The 22429-nt window shown below is 40.0% G+C and overlaps 1 protein-coding gene across 2 annotated transcripts in view; it reads right to left on the minus strand.

Annotated features, from left to right (window-relative positions):
* Positions 1-327: 327 nt before the first annotated feature.
* Positions 328-22429, minus strand: part of jph1b (junctophilin 1b) — a 113247-nt gene continuing 91145 nt past the window's right edge. Inside the window, exons 4-6 of one of the 2 annotated variants that reach the window (XM_060822789.1) lie at positions 8674-9320; positions 2333-2428; positions 328-1795 (exon numbers count right to left, since the gene is read on the minus strand). In XM_060822789.1, coding sequence (XP_060678772.1) covers positions 2348-2428; positions 8674-9320 — 728 coding nt within the window. In that variant the 3' untranslated portion in view covers positions 328-1795; positions 2333-2347. Of the gene's footprint in view, positions 2169-2332; positions 2429-8673; positions 9321-22429 lie in introns of both variants that reach the window. The other variant, XM_060822788.1, reaches the window with a different exon arrangement.

Below are 22429 nucleotides of genomic sequence, written 5' to 3' on the forward strand. Positions count from 1 at the left end.
GCTTTCGATCCCCATCTTTACTTAAGAAATGCAAATATTCAATGTTTTTGAAAAAAAATTATCTGAAAGTAATCTCTTTCACCAAAGTATTCCTCTGCAAAATTGATCAAAATATCCTTAAAAATATAACAGCAATAAAGGAGCTACCTGAGTACCATGTAGCTGGCATACAGATAACCAGTACACACGCAGCATGACTGTAGGAACAAATAATAGTTTTATTCTCAAGCAATTACAGTCAAGAAAACTGTACAGAACAAATAAAATATTTTAAGTTTACAAAGAACAGAATTAAATAATTCTGTCTTAAAACACCAAAAAAGGACAAAGTATTAGAATATATAACAATTTATTGACAACTGTCAAGTGTTATCCACTTGAAGCATCATTAGATAAATATAAAGCAGTATATAGCATGTCATTTATTAAAAAAAAAGAAAAAGGGTTCATGCTAAAATAGAGTTGTGTACAATTAGAAAAAACCCAACAGTTTCTGGCTCATGCTCCTTAGAAAAGCTCATGATTTTAATATATAAGAAAATCCTTTTCTTAAATTAAATTACTAAAATGAACTTCATTTCAAAAAAAAACATTCCCAACTTCTCTTGATTTTTGTGCCAGACAAAAAGGTTTCCATAAGCTTTTATTACATTTGCACTGACCCAAACACATATTGTGTTCATTTCCAATTAAATCATAGTCAGATTTGCTGTACATTGGCAACAATTTGTCTTTCATTCTCTTTATTTCATCTTTTTGATTTTTCTCCTTCACACTTTGTACTGGATTCAGAAAATACCTCTGCAACAAAACTCCATCCACTACTGACCTGAAATCAGGCTGATTTCAGATAATAAATTAGGTAGCATCTATACATTCCACAAACCGCCAACTTCCATGTTGCTAATTTAATTTGGGTATCGATGACAAAGTTCTGCAATAAAACCATGCAAACTAACATACAGTTTACATTTAAATTCAGTACTCATGGAATACGAAATCATTCTTCAACACATATATATAATTTATTTTAAGTTATTCAGCCCTTGCATTTTTATGATTAAAATGAATCTAGAGTGTTCATCTAAAATTAATCACACCAATACTCAACCCTTTGAAATAAACATGCCAACACAATAACATGAAATGTAATACAAGGTAATGGTACAGAAATAATCTTTAACTACATTAATTAGTGTCATTTAAAATGATTAAGACACAAAGATTCAACCAGCATTCCAAGAAAAAAAATATGTTTGAGGTAAACATTATAATTTCTGAAGACTTATAAAGGCATCAGTTCTGTTAACATTAAAATTACAATGCTCTACCTGAATGTACAATAAAATTTACTTCACTTTGTAAAAGAAAATCTACATGCAAAACAAATTCCTTCCTTAACTGGTGGTTTCTCAGTGTTGACATATATGATAATTTGGGTTACTGGTCACCAGCATTTCAGTAATCACATAAACTGAATGTAGGCTCCTAATTTGATCACTGAATGCAAAGGAAACCAATTCAGATTGATCTTAGTAAATGCTGTAAATGTTGGACAGAAAAGTTTAATCTGTGACAAAAAAATCATAATTTTCATGCATAAAGTGTGTGAACATTTTCAAAATAATCTCCTAGAACATTGTACACGATGTTAGGAGCAGCCAGTAATGGAATAAGACTGGTTGAGTGATGCTGCTAATGTACGTCTAATGCGATAGGAGAGACGACTGGAAATTGCATCCACAGCACAGAATCGTCCAACCACATTCCTCTGGCAGCGGTTCCCTTCTCCCAACTAAACGTTGAGACAGTAAAAAAGTAAGGCAGCTGTTAATGTCCATCAACAAAAGTGCAGTCTGTACATTTCCAGTTAAGTCACACTCCACTAGAGCAGATGGAGCAGCCATGCACTTCAGTGGTTAGGCTGGTTCAGCAGATTTTTTCCAACGACGTGGCCACTTGCTTCAGTTTTCAGAGGATCCAGAGCCACAAATCATCACCGGGGCCCACATCAGCCCCTGACTTAATTTCCATGTCTCATCTTTCCTGAGTCCCACTCCAATTCCAAGACTCTTTCCCTGTATCTCAGCAGGTCTGGTGTCAATAATAAGGCTGATGGCACAACTGGACAGAACTGTGGGCTAATACCCTTAGTTTTCATGACTTCACTGAAGGGTCAAAACAGTTAGATTATTAAATAACTATGTTCCATCACATTCAGGCCTAGCTAAAGTTAGACAAGAGAAAACAAAACAGTTTACTGGCTGATAAGAGATACTGTAAATGAAAAAATTCTAGTACCAATTTTTGACAAAGAAACTTAAATTCTTACCTTGGCAAATTCTTGTCAAGTTAGAAAATGGACAAAAAGAATAGCTAACCCAATATTCAACAGCATCACCAGGATGACCAAGATGGTGTTTGGACTCTGCAATTTTTGTAAAAAGGGACATTATTAATGTGAATGATACAAGTTATATTAATGTTGCAATTTAAAAATAAAAATAAAACATCCACCAATTTTCACTCCAAAGAGCTTTTACTCAAATTAGCAGTGAATTATTAAAAAATTAAAACTATTCAAGGTGCTATAATTATTCAACATGAATTTTTATGAGACCTTAATAACGTATTTGAATACGCAAGGACTACAAATAGAACGTAGTTCAATATTGTATGATGAGAGACATTTAGACTAAAGCTGGAAATTAACTCCCATTTGATAAAAGTAGAACACATTTAAAGAGCTGGTTGGTCTCCGCTAACAGGAAATAATGGCTAATGAGACAAGACTTGTGTGGAGACTTTAGCAAAATACATTTTAAACCAAGTAACTTTTACACCATATTTTGATTTACTTGTCATAATCCTTAGAATATCTGTGCCTTTTAAAAAACATATAATTCCAATATACAGGAATAGTCAACTGATGTGCCTCTTCATTATTTACAGAATAGGGACTTTTTAACATTCATTTGTGGGACTTGGATGTCGCTGGTTGGCCAGCATTGACAGGCCATCCCTATTTGCACTTGAGAAGGTGGTGGTGAGCTGCCTTCTTGAATCATTGCAGTTCACTTGCTGTGGGTTGACCCACAATGCCACTAGGGAGGGAAATCCAGGGTTTTGACACTATGACTGTGAAAGAATGGCGGTATATTTCCAAGTCAGAGTGGTGAGTGGCTAGGAAGGGAACTTGCAGGGGGTGGTGTTCCCAAGTACCTGCTGCCCTTCTCCTTCTAGATGGAAGTGGTTGTGGGTTTGGAAGGTGCTATCTAAGGATCTTTGATGAATTTCTACATGGTACTCCTCTCGGTGAAGAAGGACAAACAATTAGGTGGGGTTTGCTCTCAAGAGATACTCACCTCCTGCCTGCAACCTCAGCAATTAGGTTCTGTATGAGAAATGTCATGAGAAAGACCTTCTCAACTTCCACCAATTCAGACCCCTAATCAGGTAAGAAAAGAGAATGGGGAAACCAGGGTGATTTGTGTTTTCAGGTCAACGGCATGTCAAAAATCCCATGGTCTTGTGTTTGTAATACTTCTACAATGCATGAGTATGTAATTAGGTGAAACAGTTTTCAATAAAGTCCTATGTTCAAGAAAAAAAGTCGGCAGGGCACGGGAATCCAGTGGAAGATCAGCTTGGAATCATTGAAAGATTGAGTGTGCCTGGTCCACTTTGTGCTGTTGCATCTGAAGTCAGTAAGTTTCCTTTTCTTGAATCTATAGCACAAAGGAGTGGAAAAGGAGAATGGACTTTTGCATAGAGGTTCTGTACTAGCAATGGCACATGGGGTAAGGGCTGGGGCAGGTGGCATGTGAGGGAGCTAGTGATGGGGACATCTGCCGACGTTAGATAAATAGGGGCCTAAAGGACAGTGTCAGAACTGTTCAAATTGGTGTCCATCTCGGAGCAAAGGCTGACAAGTCCTTATAGGCCTCTGAACTCATCCACAACATTTCAAGTATGGCTGCAGGGACTGCCCTCAGATAATATTCTTCAGGAACCATCAAATAAGATGCAGAAGTAGGCCATTTGGCCCATCTGGCCTGGCCCACCATTCAATACGATCATGACCAATCTATGTTCTGAATTGCACATTCCCACTCACCCTTTGATAACCTTTGAATTCCTCACCGAACAAGAATCTATCCAGCTCCAACTTAAAGATATCCTCTGACACTGCCTGCACTGACCTCTGAAGGTCGCACAACACGCAGAAAAAAAGTCCCCTTTTGTCTCTGTCCTGAAGGGTTGATTCTTAATCTTTAAAGATGTCTACCCACTTGGGCTCACCCACAAGAGGAAACATCCTTCCCACATCCACCTTGTCAAGATCTTTCAGTACTCATACATTTCAATCACGATCACCTCTTGTTATTTCTAAACTCCAGTGAAAACAAGCCCATTCTGTTCAAGCTATCCACACAAAACAATTTGCGCATTCCATCAATCTTAGTAAACCTCCTGTTAATTGCCTTCAATATAATCACGTCTTTCCTTAAATCAGGAGAATAATGTTGCACATGACATTTAAGGTTGGGTTGCACCAACATCCTGTACAGCGAAAACATCACAGAATTGCCACAGCATAAGAGAAGGCTATTCAGTCCATCGTACCTACCCCAGTTCTAATTCATAGTGCCCACTTCTGGCCTTTTCTTTAAATCCCTGCACACCATTTCCATCCAAACATTGTTAATTAGAAATAGGTTTGATAATATCCTTTCTATCATGTTCAATTCCTTTCGTAACAAAAGTCTAATATCCCACCAGCATTCCAGATTAAGTGCTGTGACTTCATACTAAGCTCTGGTGACTCATGCACTAGGGTCCTTTTGCACCTCATACTTCTGCAGCTAGTCTATAATTAGGTCAGACCCTGCTCTTTCGTTCTTCCTATCTGCCAAAATGAACAAATTCACATTTTCCCACATTATACTCCATCTGCCAGACTCACTTAACCTGCCCAGATTGGTCTGCATCTCTGTAATGTCATCTTCACAACAAACTTTCCAACCAATTTTTGTGCCATCTGCAAATTTAGCCATCCTTCCTTCATCTAAGTCAATGATATAAATTGTAAAAAGATCAGGGCCCACCCCACATCCCTGCGGAACTTTATTTGTCACACCCTGTCAATCTGAACCAATGTATACACCATCTCTGTTTTCTATTGTCCAGCCAATTGTCTGTCCATGCTAGTGTGTTGGCTCCTATATTAACAGGGGTTAGAAAAAGAAGGGTTAGCTGAGGTCACATGTTCACGTAGGTCCCACAGTACTGGAGGTCCCAGAGTACAATACTGGACTCAAACATTCAATACAGAGTAATGGTCCTAATCACTTTGTAACCATCAATGTCGGCCAACTATGAGGCCATGATTTGGAGATGCCGGTGTTGGACTGGGATGTACAAAGTTAAAAGTCACACAACACCAGGTTACAGTCCAACAGGTTTAACTGGAAGCACTAGCTTTCGGAGCGCCGTTCCTTCACAACCACCTGTGTGAATTTTTTTTAAACTATAAGGCCAGTTCACTTTGCACTCCAAGATGGTTTCAACAGATAATGATGATGCACTCATCAATAAAGTGGAACCAATGTAAAAGTGAAATATTTACAAGTGAAATTTCATTGTGAAAATCACCTTTTGTGTCCTCAAATCTTATGTTACTAGCTATTGAGCAGGGCAAGGTAAGCTATGACCATGATGCAAAGCCTCATTGTTGACCAGGAGACCTTTTAATAGAATAAAAACAGAAATTGCTGGAAAAAGCTCAGCAGGTCTGGCAGCATCTGTGGAGAGAAATCAGGGCTAACGTTTCGAGTCAAGTGACCCTTCCTCACTGAAAAAAGGCCATTTGACCCGAAACATTAACTCTGATTTCTCTCCACAGATGCTGCCAGACATGCTGAGCTTTTTCCAGCAATTTCTGTTTATGTTTCTGATTTACAGCATCCGCATTTCTTTTAGTTTTTAATTTAGATTTTCTCAATAGGTTGCCTGTCGATGTAGTATTGTCAGCTTATGGTGTGTTTTATCAATGAGAAGCTTCGCTAGATAAATTGCACGTGTTTTGCACGCATCCTACAAGGACATCGAATTTTAATGATAATCGTACGTGAAAAGGCAATGAAAGAGAAAGCAGATATGTTGCAACGATTCTAGTCATGACATCAGGAACAGCAAGTAGCTTCCACAGCCCAGACCATATTCTCTCCATTCAACCTAGTTAAGTTCCCTCAGGATCTTAAATAAAAACAAAATACTGCAGATGCCAGAAATCTGAAACAAACAGAAATACTGGAAGAACTCAGCAGATCTGAAGGGAGAAAGAAATGATATTTCGAGTCCAACATATGTCTTCTTTCAGGTATTTTAGTCTGGAATCATACCAGACTTGAAACGTTCACCCTGTTTCTCTTTTCACAGATGCTAGCAGACCTGCTGAGTTTCTCCTGCATTTTCTGTGCTTGTTCCCCTCCGGATCTTCAATATCGCCACTTCAATAAAGTCATTCCTCATGTCAATGAGAAGAAGCACAAACTGTTTCACCTTTGCTCACAAAACAACCACCTCATTCCAGGAATCAGCCTAATGAACCTCCTCTAAACAACTTGCGATGTAGATAAATTGCTCCTTACCTAAGGAGTTCAAAACTGAACACAGTACCCTGCATAAGATCTTAACAATGTTCCATAAGTTGCAGGAAGATTTATCCTACTTTTATACACCTCCCTGGTTCAACAAAGGTCAATATTCCATTTACTCTCCTAATTACTTGCTTTACCTGCACACTAATTTGTGGGCGGCACGGTGGCACAGTGGTTAGCACTGCTGCCTCACAGCGCCTGAGACCCGGGTTCAATTCCCGACTCAGGCAACTGACTGTGTGGAGTTTGCATGTTCTCCCTGTGTCTGTGTGGGTTTCCTCCGGGTGCTCCGGTTTCCAAAGATGTGCGGGTCAGATGAATTGGCCATGCTAAATTGCCCGTAGTGTTAGGTAAGGGGTAAATGGGTGGGTTGTGGGTCGGTGTGGACTTGTTGGGCCGAAGAGCCTGTTTCCACACTGTAAGTAATCTAATCTAATTTCTCGTGATTTAAGAACATCCAAATCCCAACGTATCACAGAATTCTGCACTTTATCCCTATTTAAAACACTTATATTTTTTCTGCCGAAGTGGACAAACTCTCAATTTCCCATATTTTGCTCCCTTTGCCAAATTTTCACCATGGTTACTTACTCGATTGCTGTTTACAGACTTTCCGTTTCCCCTGCGCAATTTGTTTTCTATTTTCATATTGTCAGCAAATTTGGCTTCAAAACAGTTGGTTGCTTCGTCCAAGTCATTAATGTAGATCAGAAACAGGTTCAGGCCCCAGCACTGATCCCTCAGACTCCACAAGATACATTTTGATAACTTAGAAATGACTTGTTTACCCACAGTCTGTTTCTTGTTTGTTAGCTGATCATCTGTCTCTCCTAATATTTTATCCCTACTGTCATGAGCTCTTCTCTTGAGGCAATCATTGTGGCACCATTTAGAAATCAAAACACAATAGTGTACATCAATTGATTCCCCTTCATACTTAATACATCTTCAAGGAATCATGAGATAGCAAGGGCAATTTTTCAATTTGGTATGCTGTAGATTAATTTTCTGGGATATTGACTTTTTATTTCACACATATACCATTATTTTAAAAATTAAAAACAGGTCAGGTGAATTGGCCAAGCTAAATTGCCCGTAGTGTTAGGTAAAAAGGGTAAATTAGGGGAATGGATGGGTTGTGCTTCGGCGGGTTGGTGTGGACTTGTTGGGCCGAAGGGCCTGTTTCTACACTGTAAGTAATCTAAAAAAAATCTTAAAAAAAATGTGTATGTTTGTGCGATTTTAACAGGCTGATTGGCCTTCTTCTGTATTGTAATAATTCGGTGATAGGTGTGTGCTATGTTATGAAGCACTTAAACACAGAAGCTTGCTTCCCTGATAGTGTGGATCTCCCATGAGCTGCATAGGAGAGCCAGCAAGCAGCCACGCTGTCAACCAATAGTAAGCCCTCATCCATAACCAGTAGGAAAACACACTTTCGAATCCATCTACCTGTCCCAGGTCACAGTTACTTAATGGATTAAAATTAGTCAAATCTACTGCTATAATGGAAAAATATCAACAAACATTGCCTTTCCATGTAGCCTGCTTTCTCTGGTCGTGGAGCTAGAAGATTTGCAAGGAGAGCCCAGGAACCAGATGGATAGGTAGATGGAAGGATTGAGGATGGAGTGGCTGTACACAAAATCTGTGGGACAAGGTCACTTGTTGCCCCATACAAGTGCTCTTAGGTAATGTGTTTGGTAATCTGGTATTACCAAATTGTGCCAAGACATATTTCATGTAGCTCGTGAAGGCTACCCTTTGCTTGTTTTACATTCCTGGAAATATTACTTGAACCACCTGCAGGTTTAGAAGGTCTCTCTTCGCAGGTGAAGCAATTGGATAGCCTCAAAGACATGAACAAATCTGACTGGTAATGTATGATATGCTTGGTTTATGCCAACTAACAGCAACCAGAGCAGGATTAACCTAATTAATCTTTCTATTTCTCCTTCCGTTGTACATCTCAGGGTGTGATGGAAACCTGCAATAACAAGTGGATACATACCGACTCCACAATTTCTTCGACCTCTTCCACACTGACATCACGGGATTGAGATTTCAATAGTTTCTTTGGTTCGGGTACAATAACAGAAAACTGTTTCTTCAATTTTGGCTCAGGTTTAATCTCCTTGACAGGTGACTTTGTAGGCATTGGCTTTGGCGGTGGAGGTAACCTCCCAAGCGCAATGGGTGAAGGATTCGACTCTTCCTCTGGCTCTTCTGGTGGTAGTTTTACGTCAGTGCGCACAAAGTAACTATGGTAAGCACTATGTAACTGTCCATTGCCAGCAGTTGTGACAGGGTATACTGCTGACTTGGGCTGCTTCCACTCATTCCCTTGCTTTGTCATCATCTTGGCAGTACCTTTCGACGATGATCTATTCCCTGACGCTCCCAAAACATCCTTGTTAACGCTGCTGGAAGAGCCTTTATTCCAGGTGGTATTTGACATCTTCTTGTATACTGGTGGCGATGGAGGTGGGGTTGGCCCAGGACTGTGTCCAGGAGTATGAGGTGGAGTTGTACCTTTCCTGTAGAAATGAGGACTGTTACTTGCTGAAGAAGATTTCTTCTCTTGTGGAGGTGGAGGATCTTCCTTCTTTTCAGTGTATCCCATTGCCTCCGGCATTCTCTGTTTAATGTAATCCAGTCCTAGAAAAAGACAGAATTATTTGTGATGCAACAGCAGAATTATTTGTGATGCAACAATAATTAGGAAAAGACTGATTGATAGAGGAGCAAGTGTCAAAGAAAGAAGTAAATATACTTCAACATAATTAAAGAACGTGGAACAGATCTCGTTAACCATTTTCAGTTGTGAAAACAATCACTGTGATAGACAAAAGCAGAAGTTGCTGGGAAAACTCAGCAGGTCTGGCAGCATCTGTGAAAAAACATCAGAGTTAACGTTCTGAAGAAGGGCCATTGGACCCGAAACGTTAACTCTGATTTCTCTTTACAGGTGCTGCCAGACCTGCTGAGCTTTTCCAGTGACATCTGCTTTTGTTCCTGATTTACAGCATCCACAGTCCTTTCAGTTTCTAATCACTGTCATAAAATGGATAAAATGAGAAATCATACAACACCAGGGTTATAGTCCCAACAGGTTTATTTGAAATCACAAACTTTTGGAGCGCTGCTCCTTGGTTACTTGATGAAGGAGCAGCACCCTGAAAGCTTGTGATTTCAAATAACCTGTTGGGACTATAGGCAAAAGTGGGTACTGCAGATGCTGAAGATCAGAGTGGTGCTGGAAAGCACAGCAGGTCAGGCAACATCCAAGGAGCAGGAAAATTGATATTTTCAGCAAAAACCCTTCATCAGGAATGAGGGAATGCTGCCTGGCCTGCTGTGCTTTTCCAGCACCACTCTGATCTTGACTCTGTTGGGACTATAACCTGGTGTCATGTGATTTTTGACTTTGTTTGCCCCAGTCCAACATTGACACCTCCACACCATAAAATGGATAGGCAACAAAAACTTGCATTTGGAAAATGTTGTAACAAACTTTTAAAGTGTTTGGAACAGCCAGTGGCTGTTATAATTTGGTGGATGGGGCAAGTTACCTTTTACATTCGGTTTCTAACAGACATATTGTTGGAGGTCACAGTCTCAAGCAATTATTTGCCCACGGGCTGCTCTTAGAAGGTAATAGTAGGCACCAGTTAACACTGACTGATGTCGCAATGCCGTCCTTTTTGAAATTGAGACAATTAAATGTATTTTTGAAATGTATTCTTTTTTAAATGTTGAGTTGCAGAGAGTTCACCATTCTGTAGTTGAACGGCTACTTTGCTGATAAAAGTTTATCTTTCAGGACCCTTAGAGACAACAAAGCTTAGAAACATAATAGAGACAAAGAAAGGAAGTAAAATAGAAAGAGATGCCATTAAGTATTGAGAAATAAGGAGAAAATATAAGATAGTGAAGAAAAAGTAGTGAAGAGAAGAGGAAGACCAAATGCAACATGTGAAGATTGGGTTCAACAAAGAAAATGACATGTAAGGAAACTTTGTAAAGATGTACGTATTAAAGAAAATAGCTCCAGCTTACTATTGGGCAATAAAAAGGAACGCAGACAATCAAATACAGAATCAAAAGAGCCTGAAAATTTCATAGCAACACCATTTAATTCGCGGCCTGAAATTTCTCCCTCTATTTTAAAGTATTACCTGCTCAACATAAATAGGGTAATACTAAGAATCATGGATTCTTTTACTGCAGAGAAAAAGGCTACTCAGCCTATCGTATCTGTACATAAAGAACGATCCAATTTATTCCTATATCTTTGGTTTACCCCCATAATCCTGTAAATTACTTCTCTTCAAGAACATTTCCAATTGCATTTCAAAAACTGCAATGGAATTTGATTCCACTATTTTTCTCATCATGCTTTTAGCATCTTAACCTGAAAGCAAAGATACTTCTCACTTCCTTTCTAGTCCTGTGTCAATTATTTTGTATCACTGATTTGTCAGAGGAAGTGGTATCTCCCAACAAAATAAGTCTCTACTTATTTTGAATATCTCAATTAGTCCTCCCCTTAAACCTTCTCTCATTCAAGAACAACAATCTTGGCTTGCCCAATCTCTTCACTTAACTGAACTCCCTCATTTATGATACCATCTAAATGACTACTGTCTATCTACTCCCTACACTCTTGACATCCTTCCAATTACCCAGAATAGCATTCAATACTCCAGCTGAGACCTAACAAAGACTTTAAGGATTACATAACTTCCATGTGTATTCAATGAATGGCCCTATTTACAAATCCTATACATTTTCTTAACCACATTATCAAATTGCCCAGTCAGCTTCAATGATATGATGAACATGCATCCCACATTGCCCTGGTCTTGCACCTTCTCAGAATAACACCATCGAGCTTATACTATTGCCCCACTCATTCGTATTAAAAAGTGTGGTGCTGGAAAAGCACAGCAGGTCAGGCAGCATCCAAGGAGCAGGAGAGTCAACGTTTCGGGCATAAGCCCTTCACCAGGAATTATCTCCTGGTGAATTGAATGTCAAGCAACTGTCTATTTTACCAAGATAGATCCTGAATCTGTAAAAATAATGTGTATCATTACTAAGTTTTGCACTCCCTAGTCTAACTCTCGGGTATCTAAACCTTAGAAAATGCTCAGAATTCTAATCTAGGGAGAACCCAAATGCTCTTCAATCCAAAGAACTTTCACCACCATTTCCTTCGCCCTATACTGAAGCCAATCTTAGCTAAAGTGACTGCTTTCTCTTAAATACAAACTGATACTATTTTATGAGTTAATCTGCCATGAGAAACTTCATCAAATACCTGAAAACCCATACAACTCTCTGGCTGTATTTCACACTGCCCATCCCCCCACAAATGGGTTTGAAGAGAGGAGGTGCAAACTAAACTCCAACATGCAGTTTTCTTGCCCCAACCTGCCTGATATTTTATCAAGGGCTTATCATAGAATCACTACATAGCAGAAAAAGGCCATTTGGCCCATTGAGTCTGAACTGACCCTCTGAAGAGCTTTCTGTCCAGATTCAGCCCCATCACCCTTACCTCGTAACCCCACATTTTCCATGGTTAATCCACCTAGCCTGCACATTCCTGGTCCCTATGGGGCAACTCAGCATGCCCAATCTACCTAACCTGAACGTCTTTGGACTGTGGGAGGAAACTAGAGCACCCAGGGGAAATCACATAGACACAGGGAGAACACACAAACTCCACACGGACAGCCACCCATGGGTATAATTGAACCCAAATCCTGAAGCTGTGAAGCAGCAGTGATAACCACTGGGCCACAATGCTGCCCCATAAAGGGTTGAGAGTGGTGTTGCTGAGATTAGACCTGCTGGCCACAAAGTAGGACTTTGTACTGAGACCTTATGCAAAGATTGCCATGCTCCCATCTCATGTTAAATCACGGTGGGCCAACTGTTGAGATTGTGGGCAGGCAGTTTCTAACCTTTCCGCTGACATACCACAACGTTCTCTCTCCTACTTCAGATTTGATAGATTTGCCTTCAACAAATCCAAGCAGGCTATCCTTTAGTATCCCATGTTTCTTTAAATTAAAGTTAACTGGGTCATTGGTAATAGTCCTAAACGTTCTCTTCACTTAGACTGACTGGCCGAAAGGTACCAGAATAATTATTGAACAGGAGCACAGAGTTTACAATCCTCACTTCTCTAATGCCATTCCAATATCCAAAGGGATTGAAAGATTGCAGCCAGAGCTTATAATATCTCTATCTTGGAAAACTGGATGTGCCAAACTCCTTTCTATTTCTGATCCTTCTTTAGATCTTTATTCCCTATTCCACTACTTTGACAATGCAAGACAGATGCACACCTTAATTCAGTACCTCAGTATTTGCCGGAGCTTTGAGAGGATTTTGTTTTTTTTTCCCTCATCAACTATATTATTTAATTATCCTTTTTATAGAATCATAAAAGAATGTTAGGGCCCCTTTTATTTGCTCTTTGTTGATGCTTTCTCATATTCTCAGTTTACTCAGCATTTACCATCTTTCAATGTCCCTCTGCAATTCTCTGTATTCCATCTATTTGACCTTTTTACACCTCAGTCATGAGGAGGTTCCAAAGCAAAGAGTAGCATGGAGTCCCCAACAATAGAAAGTACCGGATGAGGGCTGCTGGTGATCAGGTCTGAAGAGGAGGACCTGGATGGGCTCATAGTTGACAAGTCAGGAGAAAGGTTGGGGGTGGACTCCAGTTTTGATTAGATTCCCTGCAGTGTGGAAACAGGCCCTTAGGCCCAACCAGTCCACACCGACCCTCCAAACAGCAACCTACCCAGACCCATTTCCCTCTAACTAATACACCTAACACTATGGGCAATTTAGCATGGCCAATTCACCTGACCTGCACATCTCTAGACTGTGGGAGGAAACCAGAGCACCCGGAGGAAACCCACGCAGACACGGGGAGAATGTGCAAACTCCACACAGACAGTCACCCAAGACTGGAATTGAACCTGGGACCACTGTGAGGCAACAGTGCTAACCACTGAGCCACTGTGCCACGCCAAATGCTTGAGGCACCTTTTTATCCCCATCTGTGGCTAGGGCAGGCTTAACCCAAATTCGAACTTTATCTAAAAGATGATTACCAAAAGCATCTGAGACACTTCAAAACTTGAAATCTAAATAAAACTGCCACAGCCTTTATTATCTGAATAAGTTGGTTCTGGAGGTGGGCTCGATTTCTTTGTATTTCTAGTTGATGGAGAAAAGGAATACAGACAGTGGGTGACCAGGTAACATCACTGATACAGGTTACTGGAGATCACATGAAAAGCATCTAGATTATTTACATGGATTTTAGCTGATTGCTTAATCAATGATTATGAATCTAGTTACCTGTCATTCTTTCACCCTAATTATATCAATAAGTATAACAGCTACAAACCCTCTCTAGTCCTTCTTAAAAGCAAAAAAAAACTTAAGCATCTTTATGCCATCTGAAGCAGCACACACTTTGGAACGCTTCAGAGAATTACTATTAAGAATACTACCTTATTGAGAAAATGAAATGTTTGTTTTCAAAATCCTATGAGAACAGTGAACATGATCTTAAGTGATGTACTGTTGCTAGTAATAAAGCTTAGCAATGTCCACTTATGACTGAAGGTTATTTCAGAATGCTGTTCGCCTGTTGAACATTGATAACGTTTAGAAGGAGATACCAGGTGACAGTGCAGCTACCAAATTCATTTCCCCCTAGAGGGAGGTTCAGACAATATGAAAAAAGTGGTCAATGAAGATTATTTTAGCAAACTGGTTAACTATGGTACATCCTGGGAAATTTCAGTTAGCCCTGGAGGCAGCAGAATATGATTTCGTTATTATGGGACATGGGGTGCAATCTTTCCCTCCCCTGAAGGTAGTGAAAAGGAAAATAATTGAAAGAGTTCGTCCCTCAACAATTAATGCTGAGCGAGGAGGTCTTTTGGCAACTCTCATATTGTTGGCAATTAAGGCCCTTAAATGGTTAATTAATGGCTTGTATTGCATAAAACAAAGTACTTAAAGCTAGCATAGGGAAATAGGGCGAAAAATAGGGTTATGAATGTACAAAGTAGGCAATTCAGTCCCTCCTACTTGTTCCGTCTTTCAACAATTTCATCATTTATCTCACCATGACCTCAACTCCACATTTCCATCTACCCCAATCATCTTTGGGGACACTGACAGAATGTCAAGACTACTGTATTCAAAGTAAAGAATGGGTTAATTCTAGAGCATTACTTACTCCTAACTTGTAAACCAAATATTTTTTAATGTCCTATATAAGTCTTAATATTTCTGAATAACACTTGAAACAAAAGTGCAAGGAACCTCTTGGCTAAGTTGGCGATTATCATGAAGTAAGATTGTGACCATTGATAGGCCCAGACCAAACCCTTTCAAAATACATTGTATAAATAACCTTGATGCTAATTTTTTCTCATTTTAAAGGCCTGCAGCAGATGTTACATTCCAGATGCAATTCGACTGGTCAAATTTATCACATTTGAAGAAAAACATACTTTATTCATACAATGTAGTTAAAATACAACAACAGAAAGAAGAAATTGGAATAACTTAAACACTATTGGAAAAATTAACCAAATAATGGATTATTTAATTACTAAACAGTAACTGTCCCAATATAGTAACATCCTATAAACAGACCATTGGCAAAGGCAAGTTCAGAAAAAAATAGGTTGTCTATTAGGCAATTCCCCAGGCCAGAAGGAAAACCATCAAGAGAAAACTCACAGAGAGAGAGTAGCAGGGAGAGATGTACTACAACTTCCAAACCCAGCTTTGAGACTCCAGCAACCACTACTGAAATTCCTGGTTCTGTGTGAGCTTGACCCCACCCATTCAGGCTGCTTGTATTGTTCCAGCTTTTTTTTTTAAAAAAAAGGCCTCACAAACTGTTAACACTAGTGGCTCTGAGTAGACTAATCGGCACCTCTGACTTAACCTTTCTTCATAAAAAACCTGGGACAAAATACATTTCTTCAAGCCATAGTATCTTCACACTGTGAATAAAACTTAATCCTCTCCAGTTAAAAGGTGAACTGGTAATTAAAGCACACAACAGAATGAGTATAAGGCACTGAATAAGTTTTGCACAATAGGGTAAAAATTCAGCTTCCGCTCTCTTGGCAAGTGACGGGAGAATAAATTCTGTAATCACTGTTTGATTTTTGTAGCCTTTAATTTTCATGTATGGAAATCAGCTGGGAGCATGCAATTTCAGGATATGTGCTTTCATGGAGGGCAGGAACAAAATTTCTATCTCCAGTTTCCTGAGGAAATTCATCAGAAAATATAGGCAAAGCCACAAAGATCTGCTTGATTGTGACATATCATGAACAGCAGCCAGATACTGTACAGAAATACCAGTAAGAAAGATGCAAAGCAGTAAAGCTGCAAAATATTTGTTGGATATCGTCAAAATCTGTGAAGCACAAAAAGTAGGACATGTTACAGCACATATTCTTAGGCTGTAAACAGGCTAAATGAAAACCTCCTTAGCGAAAAGCTTTCGTAAAATAAACGTCATTGTAAAAAATAGCTAAATTGTAATACAACAAAAGACAGCCAAAAACAGACTTCTGGAATTGAAAATCTAAAGAATAACTTTAATTGATTTGAAGGAATTCTAATATAGTTGTATTTCAAAATGTAATTAACATTATTGTCGTGAGAAAATGAAACCATGACAACAGCTATTAAGTCTTGGCTCTGTTGCACATATTTGAAAACAGGGCTCCTGTTGAAATTTATTTTAGCTACATTTCAATATTCCTTCCAATGTGTAGTACACGTACGTACGTGTACACACACACACACACACACACACACACACACACACACACACACACACACACACACACACACACACACACACACACGTAGGGGTAGTTCAAATTGAAAAACAATTCTTCTTTCTAAATTCCTACCAGTAATACAGCATTAATTTTGGGAATCATGGTGGATTATGGTGGTAGTATTTGTTTTTGTTTACTGACATGATGCTGTCAACCAACAGTTATAGTCACATCAAAACACAGTGCAGGCAGGTGATGTTCTAGTGCCACTATGTCTAAGAATTATAACCGAACATGTAAATAATGAACTCTGGATGACTGAATACAGTGATACATTAGAGGTTATCTCATCATGTTGAAATGGGGTCACATCATTATAGTCGGATAGAAGGAACATACGCTGCATATGGCTGGAGGGTTACTTAGCCTGGAAGTGTTTGATGCCTGCTCTGGATGCCAAAGATGTCAAGATGGTGTACTTTAGACACTGTTCTTTCATTTTGAAGTTACTTTTCGTCCAAACTGATGGGTTGGAATTTGACTGAGATATAATTAGACTGGAAACTTAATATTCTTTGGTACAGCCATTATTAGTACAGAACTTGAATACTGTTAATAAATCCATATTTTGTCAAACATTTTTTGTTTTCATGCATCAGGACAATTCACAAGAATACCAAATTAAAAGGAAACAACATTTTAATACTGAATGGGCAGAGCACATTGATTAGCAAGTGGACTCTGATTGATAGAGGTTTGTTCTGCCCTTGACAGGCGTACCTTTTGTACATTGTTAAAACTTTGTGTCTTTTGATTGCAATATTCAAATTCCTTAACATATTTTCAGGACAGATGGGGAGAGACAGAATGGTTACAGGGTAGCATTTTTAGCAAAGAACACTGAGAAAATGCTAGACTGCGATTGTGTTAAGGCAGAACCCACACTACTGTTTTAAGTATTGTTACTCACAACTTTGTGATATGCCCCAATTTTGCCTGACCGGATTTATCATCAACAGTAGCCAGGTGTCATTTGAAGATTTTGCAATGCTTATCTATTAACCTGTCTATTTTGGGAAAAATCCCATCATTCCTCACTTAGCTTTAGTCCTTTTCAAGTCCAGCACCCTCATCATCGCCTACTCATAATTCATTTTCAATTTTACACTGAACCTAATGGAACATGGCAAGCATACACCATAGAATGCCAACATTGTGGAAGCAGACATTCAGCCCGAGTTCAGACTGACCCTCCGAAGAGCATCCCAGCCAGATCCACTCCAGCCCGGTAACCCCGCTTCCCCATGGTGCATCCACCTAGCCTGAACATCCCTGGATACTATTAAGCAATTCAGCATGGCTAATCCACCTAAACTGCATACGTTTGGACTGTGGAAGGAAACTGAAGGACCAGGAGGAAACCCACACAGATATAGGAGGTGTGCAAACTCCACACCAACAGTTGCCAAGGGTGGAATTGAACTGAGATTCCTGGTGCTGTGAGGCAGCAGTGCTAACCACTGGGCCACCGTGCCACCCAATTCTTACATCATCAATTGCCACACAGTACTAGCTGAACACTTCTACTTCTAACTCCATTGTTTAGTGGCCTGTGGGTAGTAATGTTAGTCATAATTAAACCAAACCATATCATTAAAATGTTTCAAACAAGCTTGTTGGAAAAAAATGTAGTTGTCATGGCAGAAGGCAAAAATATAGCAATATGCTGATAATGTTGGCTGAGAGACAGAAAACAATAAAGTTTGTAAATGAATGTTGCTGAGGTGGGATTCTGGTGTACCAGAACAATTAGTGTCTAATGGTTAGGGAAACTAACAGCATTCTGGTACATGCTTTGTTGAATGTGCAAATGTGAATAGTTAAAGCACTAGAAAAGCCAACAATATTTGTAGTTTTACAAATAAGGATATCCAGGGCAAGGGTAATAAAGTAACAACGGATTTGTAAATAATAATTTTCACTGAACCATGTGCAGTTTTCGGTGCCCCACTATCTAAAAGAACGTTGAAGCCAAAGAGAAGTAGATTTACCAAGCTGATGTCCAGGACAGGAGATTACAGTTATGAGATGGAGGTGCAGTGTTGGACTGGGGTGGGCAAAGTCAGAAGTCACACGACACCAGGTTTATTGGAAATGACAAGCCTTCAGAGCACTGTTCTTTCATCACCCAATGAAGGGGCAGCGCTCCAAAAGCTTGTGATTTCAAATAAACGTGTTGGACTATAACTTGGTGTCATGTGACCTCTGACATTGTTATGAGGGGAGACTGGTTTCCACTGGAGCAGAGAATAATTATAAAAACCTCTTCATAACGTTTTGGCAGAGTAAATGCTAAAACGATTATTTTCTTTGCTTGAAGAGTCAGTAGTGAGGGTGCTTCAAATTAAAAAGAGGCCCGGGTAGAACAACACAAGATCTTAGGATGAACTCTCTCACTCAAGAGTGTGATGGGGAACATCGTGAATGCATTAATTAATTCAGTAAATATTTAAATCAGAAGACGATAAAAAAGGCAACTGGAGAAACAATGGGGATTGTGCTTGGATAACTTTGGCTTTGAGATCGTGGATGAGGTTAGTCAGCTGACTCCCTTATGTCATGCTATAGCTAAACAGCTGACCATTGGCTCCCTGAATTAAATCATTTTGGTTTGATATGAGTCCAGAAGACAAACTACTCACAATTTGGCAGAAATCAACCCCAAATTATTAATCACACTCAGAAGGTTCCAGAAAAAAAATCACATTGTACAGCATCTCATTAACCATACAAGATGAATGGAAGCCGGATTATTTGGGTAAAACACAGGGAGTTTCACTTTATTATCCAAGTGTCAAAATGAAGTTTTCTATTTAGTGGTACTGATGTTTCTTGCCTTCATAGATTTATATGATTTAATAATACCATTTGGTGTAAATTCTCATTAAAGTTATTATTTCTAACATGAATCCATTATTGATGCAGTAATACTGTGAGAATTTGATGATGGCAAGATTCTATTAGCTCTCAGCAATGAGATTAATTAGGTTCCAAAAACTGAGTTGAATTGAATTAAATTAACTTTATCGTCACTGAGTACAGTGAAAAGTTTACAAGTCGCCACTTACAGTGCATTTAGGTACAAAGGTGCCTAGGTACACCTTTTTCAGTGACATGATTAGTTACAGTGTAACCATGTTACCAACACAAGCACCATCTTAGGTACAGAGTACCTAGATTCAATCCTTCGTGACAGAATGGAAAAAAGTAAAAGTTACATAACAGCTGAACACAGTATGACCAGAGGTCAGGAAAACAAGCAGCAAAGGTCAAAGGATAAACATCACATGTTTGGAGTTTGAGCAACTTTTCTCTCTACAGCTAAAGAATATTTCTGTCAAAAACCAATCTCCAATTGAAATCCTTAAGTATTTACACAGAGTATTCACTGAGAAATAAACGGATTGCAGTCACTGTTTGATTAGGTTAGATTCCCTACAGTGTGGAAACAGGCCCTTCAGCCCAACCAGTCCACACTGACCCTCCGAAGAGTAACCCACCCAGACCCATTCCCCTCTGACTGATGCATCTAACACTACGGGCAATTTAGCATGACCAATTCACCTGACCTACACATCTTTGGACTGTGGGAGGAAACCAACTAATATTATGAAATTAAGGATACAGTAAACATAATGCTAGAGTATTTTTGCTGAAGGTAGGATGGTAATAAATGTAGCAATCTTACCATCCTTATCAGCGCCAAACAGTGCATTTTTATTGTGCTCTTCAGCTATGAAATGGGGAGATGGGTGGAGGGGTCACGGGATGTTACAACAGTTGGTGGGATGCTGCCAAATGTAAATGTCTACCTGTATCTTCTATTGTTATGCTGATTTTTGGGAAAATGGAAATAGTCAGATCCATATAAATCACATATAAGTAGGTACACGAAAGCACTCACTCCCAATTTTAATGTCATAGAGATGTACAGTATGAAAACAGAACTTTCCGTCCAACCTGTCCATGCCGATCAGATATCCCAACCTAATCTAAACCTGCGCACCCTCTGTGCTGCCCACTCACTCACTCAAGACATCTCCTCACCTGCACCAAAAGTAAGAGTTGTGCCACCCACTTGCAGCTCCCTCATTTCCTGAGGAAAGCTGCCATCCAGTGCTGCAGAGATGGGTGGTGGATTGCTCGACATTCAGCTCCTCACCCCTCACTTGCATTGTGGGAGGAAACCCACACAGACATGGGTAGAATGTGCAAACTCCACACAGTCAGTCTTCTGGGGATAGAAACGAACTCAGGTTGCTCATGCTGTGAGGCAGCAGTGCTAAGCACTGAGCCACATGCTGCACTAATTGTTCTGGCTTCCAAGTGACTTCTACTCCATAAAGTATGATTGAGTCTCAATACCTGTTGACATTCCCTTACAAGTCACTCAGTTCTCCAGGACGATAAACACAGTCTTTATGGCATCATCTGTGGCCCAAAGGAGTGATTACTCACCCTAAGTCTGCCTTAGATCTGAGGAGTGACTGGTACACCCCAGATCCAGGGTGGCACGGTGGCTCAGTGGTTAGCACTGCTGCCTCATAGCACCAAAGACCCAGGTTCAATTCTCCCAGTGTCTGTGTGGGTTTCCTCCAGGTGCTCAGGCTTCCTATTTCAGTCAAAAGATGCGCAGGTTAGGGTGGATTGGCCATTCTAAGTTTCCCATAGTATCTAGTGATGTGCAAATTAGGTAGATTAGCATTAGGAAATGCAGGGATAGGGTATGGTGGGGGTCTGAGTTGGGATGCTCTTTTAAGGGCGGCACGGTAGCACAGTGGTTAGCACTGCTGCCTCACAGCGCCTGAGACCCAGGTTCAATTCCCGACTCAGGAGTTTGCACGTTCTCCCCGTGTCTGCGTGGGTTCCCTCCAGGTGCTCCGGTTTCCTCCCACAGTCCAAAGATGTGCGGGTCAGGCGAATTGGCCATGCTAAATTGCCCGTAGTGTTAGGTAGGGGTAAATGTAGGGGTAGGGGTGGGTTGCGCGTCGGTGTGGACTTGTTGGGCCGAAGGGCCTGTTTCCACACTGTAAGTAATCTAATCTATTTCTTACAGGCCTCTTGCAGACAAGTCTAAACAATCTCCACTTCACCACAAGCTTTCCACTGGCATCCAGACATCTGGCAAGTTGATGTATTTAGAATTTTTCCTTTTAATGCCACCTCCACGTTAGTTCTCATTTGACTGAAGTGAAAACACCCAACAGTATTAAAGGGGCAATGGAGTGTTTAAACAATCAATGTGCATTTTAAAACTGTGCTAAGTTAACTAAATTACACAAACTCAACCCCAGATTTTTTAGTCTGCTGCTTTAACATATCTGAAACTCTTCTGGCGTTAAAAAGAAAGGTTTAAAAACCGTGTTGACCATTTGTGAAGAGGACATGTTCCGTACAATACGAGGAACTGCACTGACAGAATTTTTGAAAATTAACTCTCAGGGTGTGGGCAACATCAGCATTTATTACCCATCCCTATGCAGGCCCCAGGATTAGGTGCTTCAGTCTTCTTTAAAATGATTCATTCATGGGATATAGATGACACTGGCCGGGTCTGCATTTATTGCCTGTCAGTAGGTGCCCTTGAGAAGGTGGCAGTGAATCTTTCCTCTTGAATCACTGCAGTCCACGTGCCTGTAGTTAGACCCACAATGCCCTGAGAGGAGTTGTTCCAGGATTATGACCGAGCAACAGCGAATGAATGGTGATATCTTTCCAAGTCAGGATGGTGAGTGGCTTGGAGTGGAGCTTGAAGGTGGTGGTGTTGCCATGTATTGGCTGCCCTTATCCTTCTATATGGACATGGGTTTGGAAGGCACCGTCTATGCATCTTCAGCAAATTCCTGCAATGAT

This window comes from Hemiscyllium ocellatum, chromosome 4 (assembly GCF_020745735.1).
Source record: "Hemiscyllium ocellatum isolate sHemOce1 chromosome 4, sHemOce1.pat.X.cur, whole genome shotgun sequence".
Lineage (NCBI taxonomy): Eukaryota > Metazoa > Chordata > Chondrichthyes > Orectolobiformes > Hemiscylliidae > Hemiscyllium > Hemiscyllium ocellatum.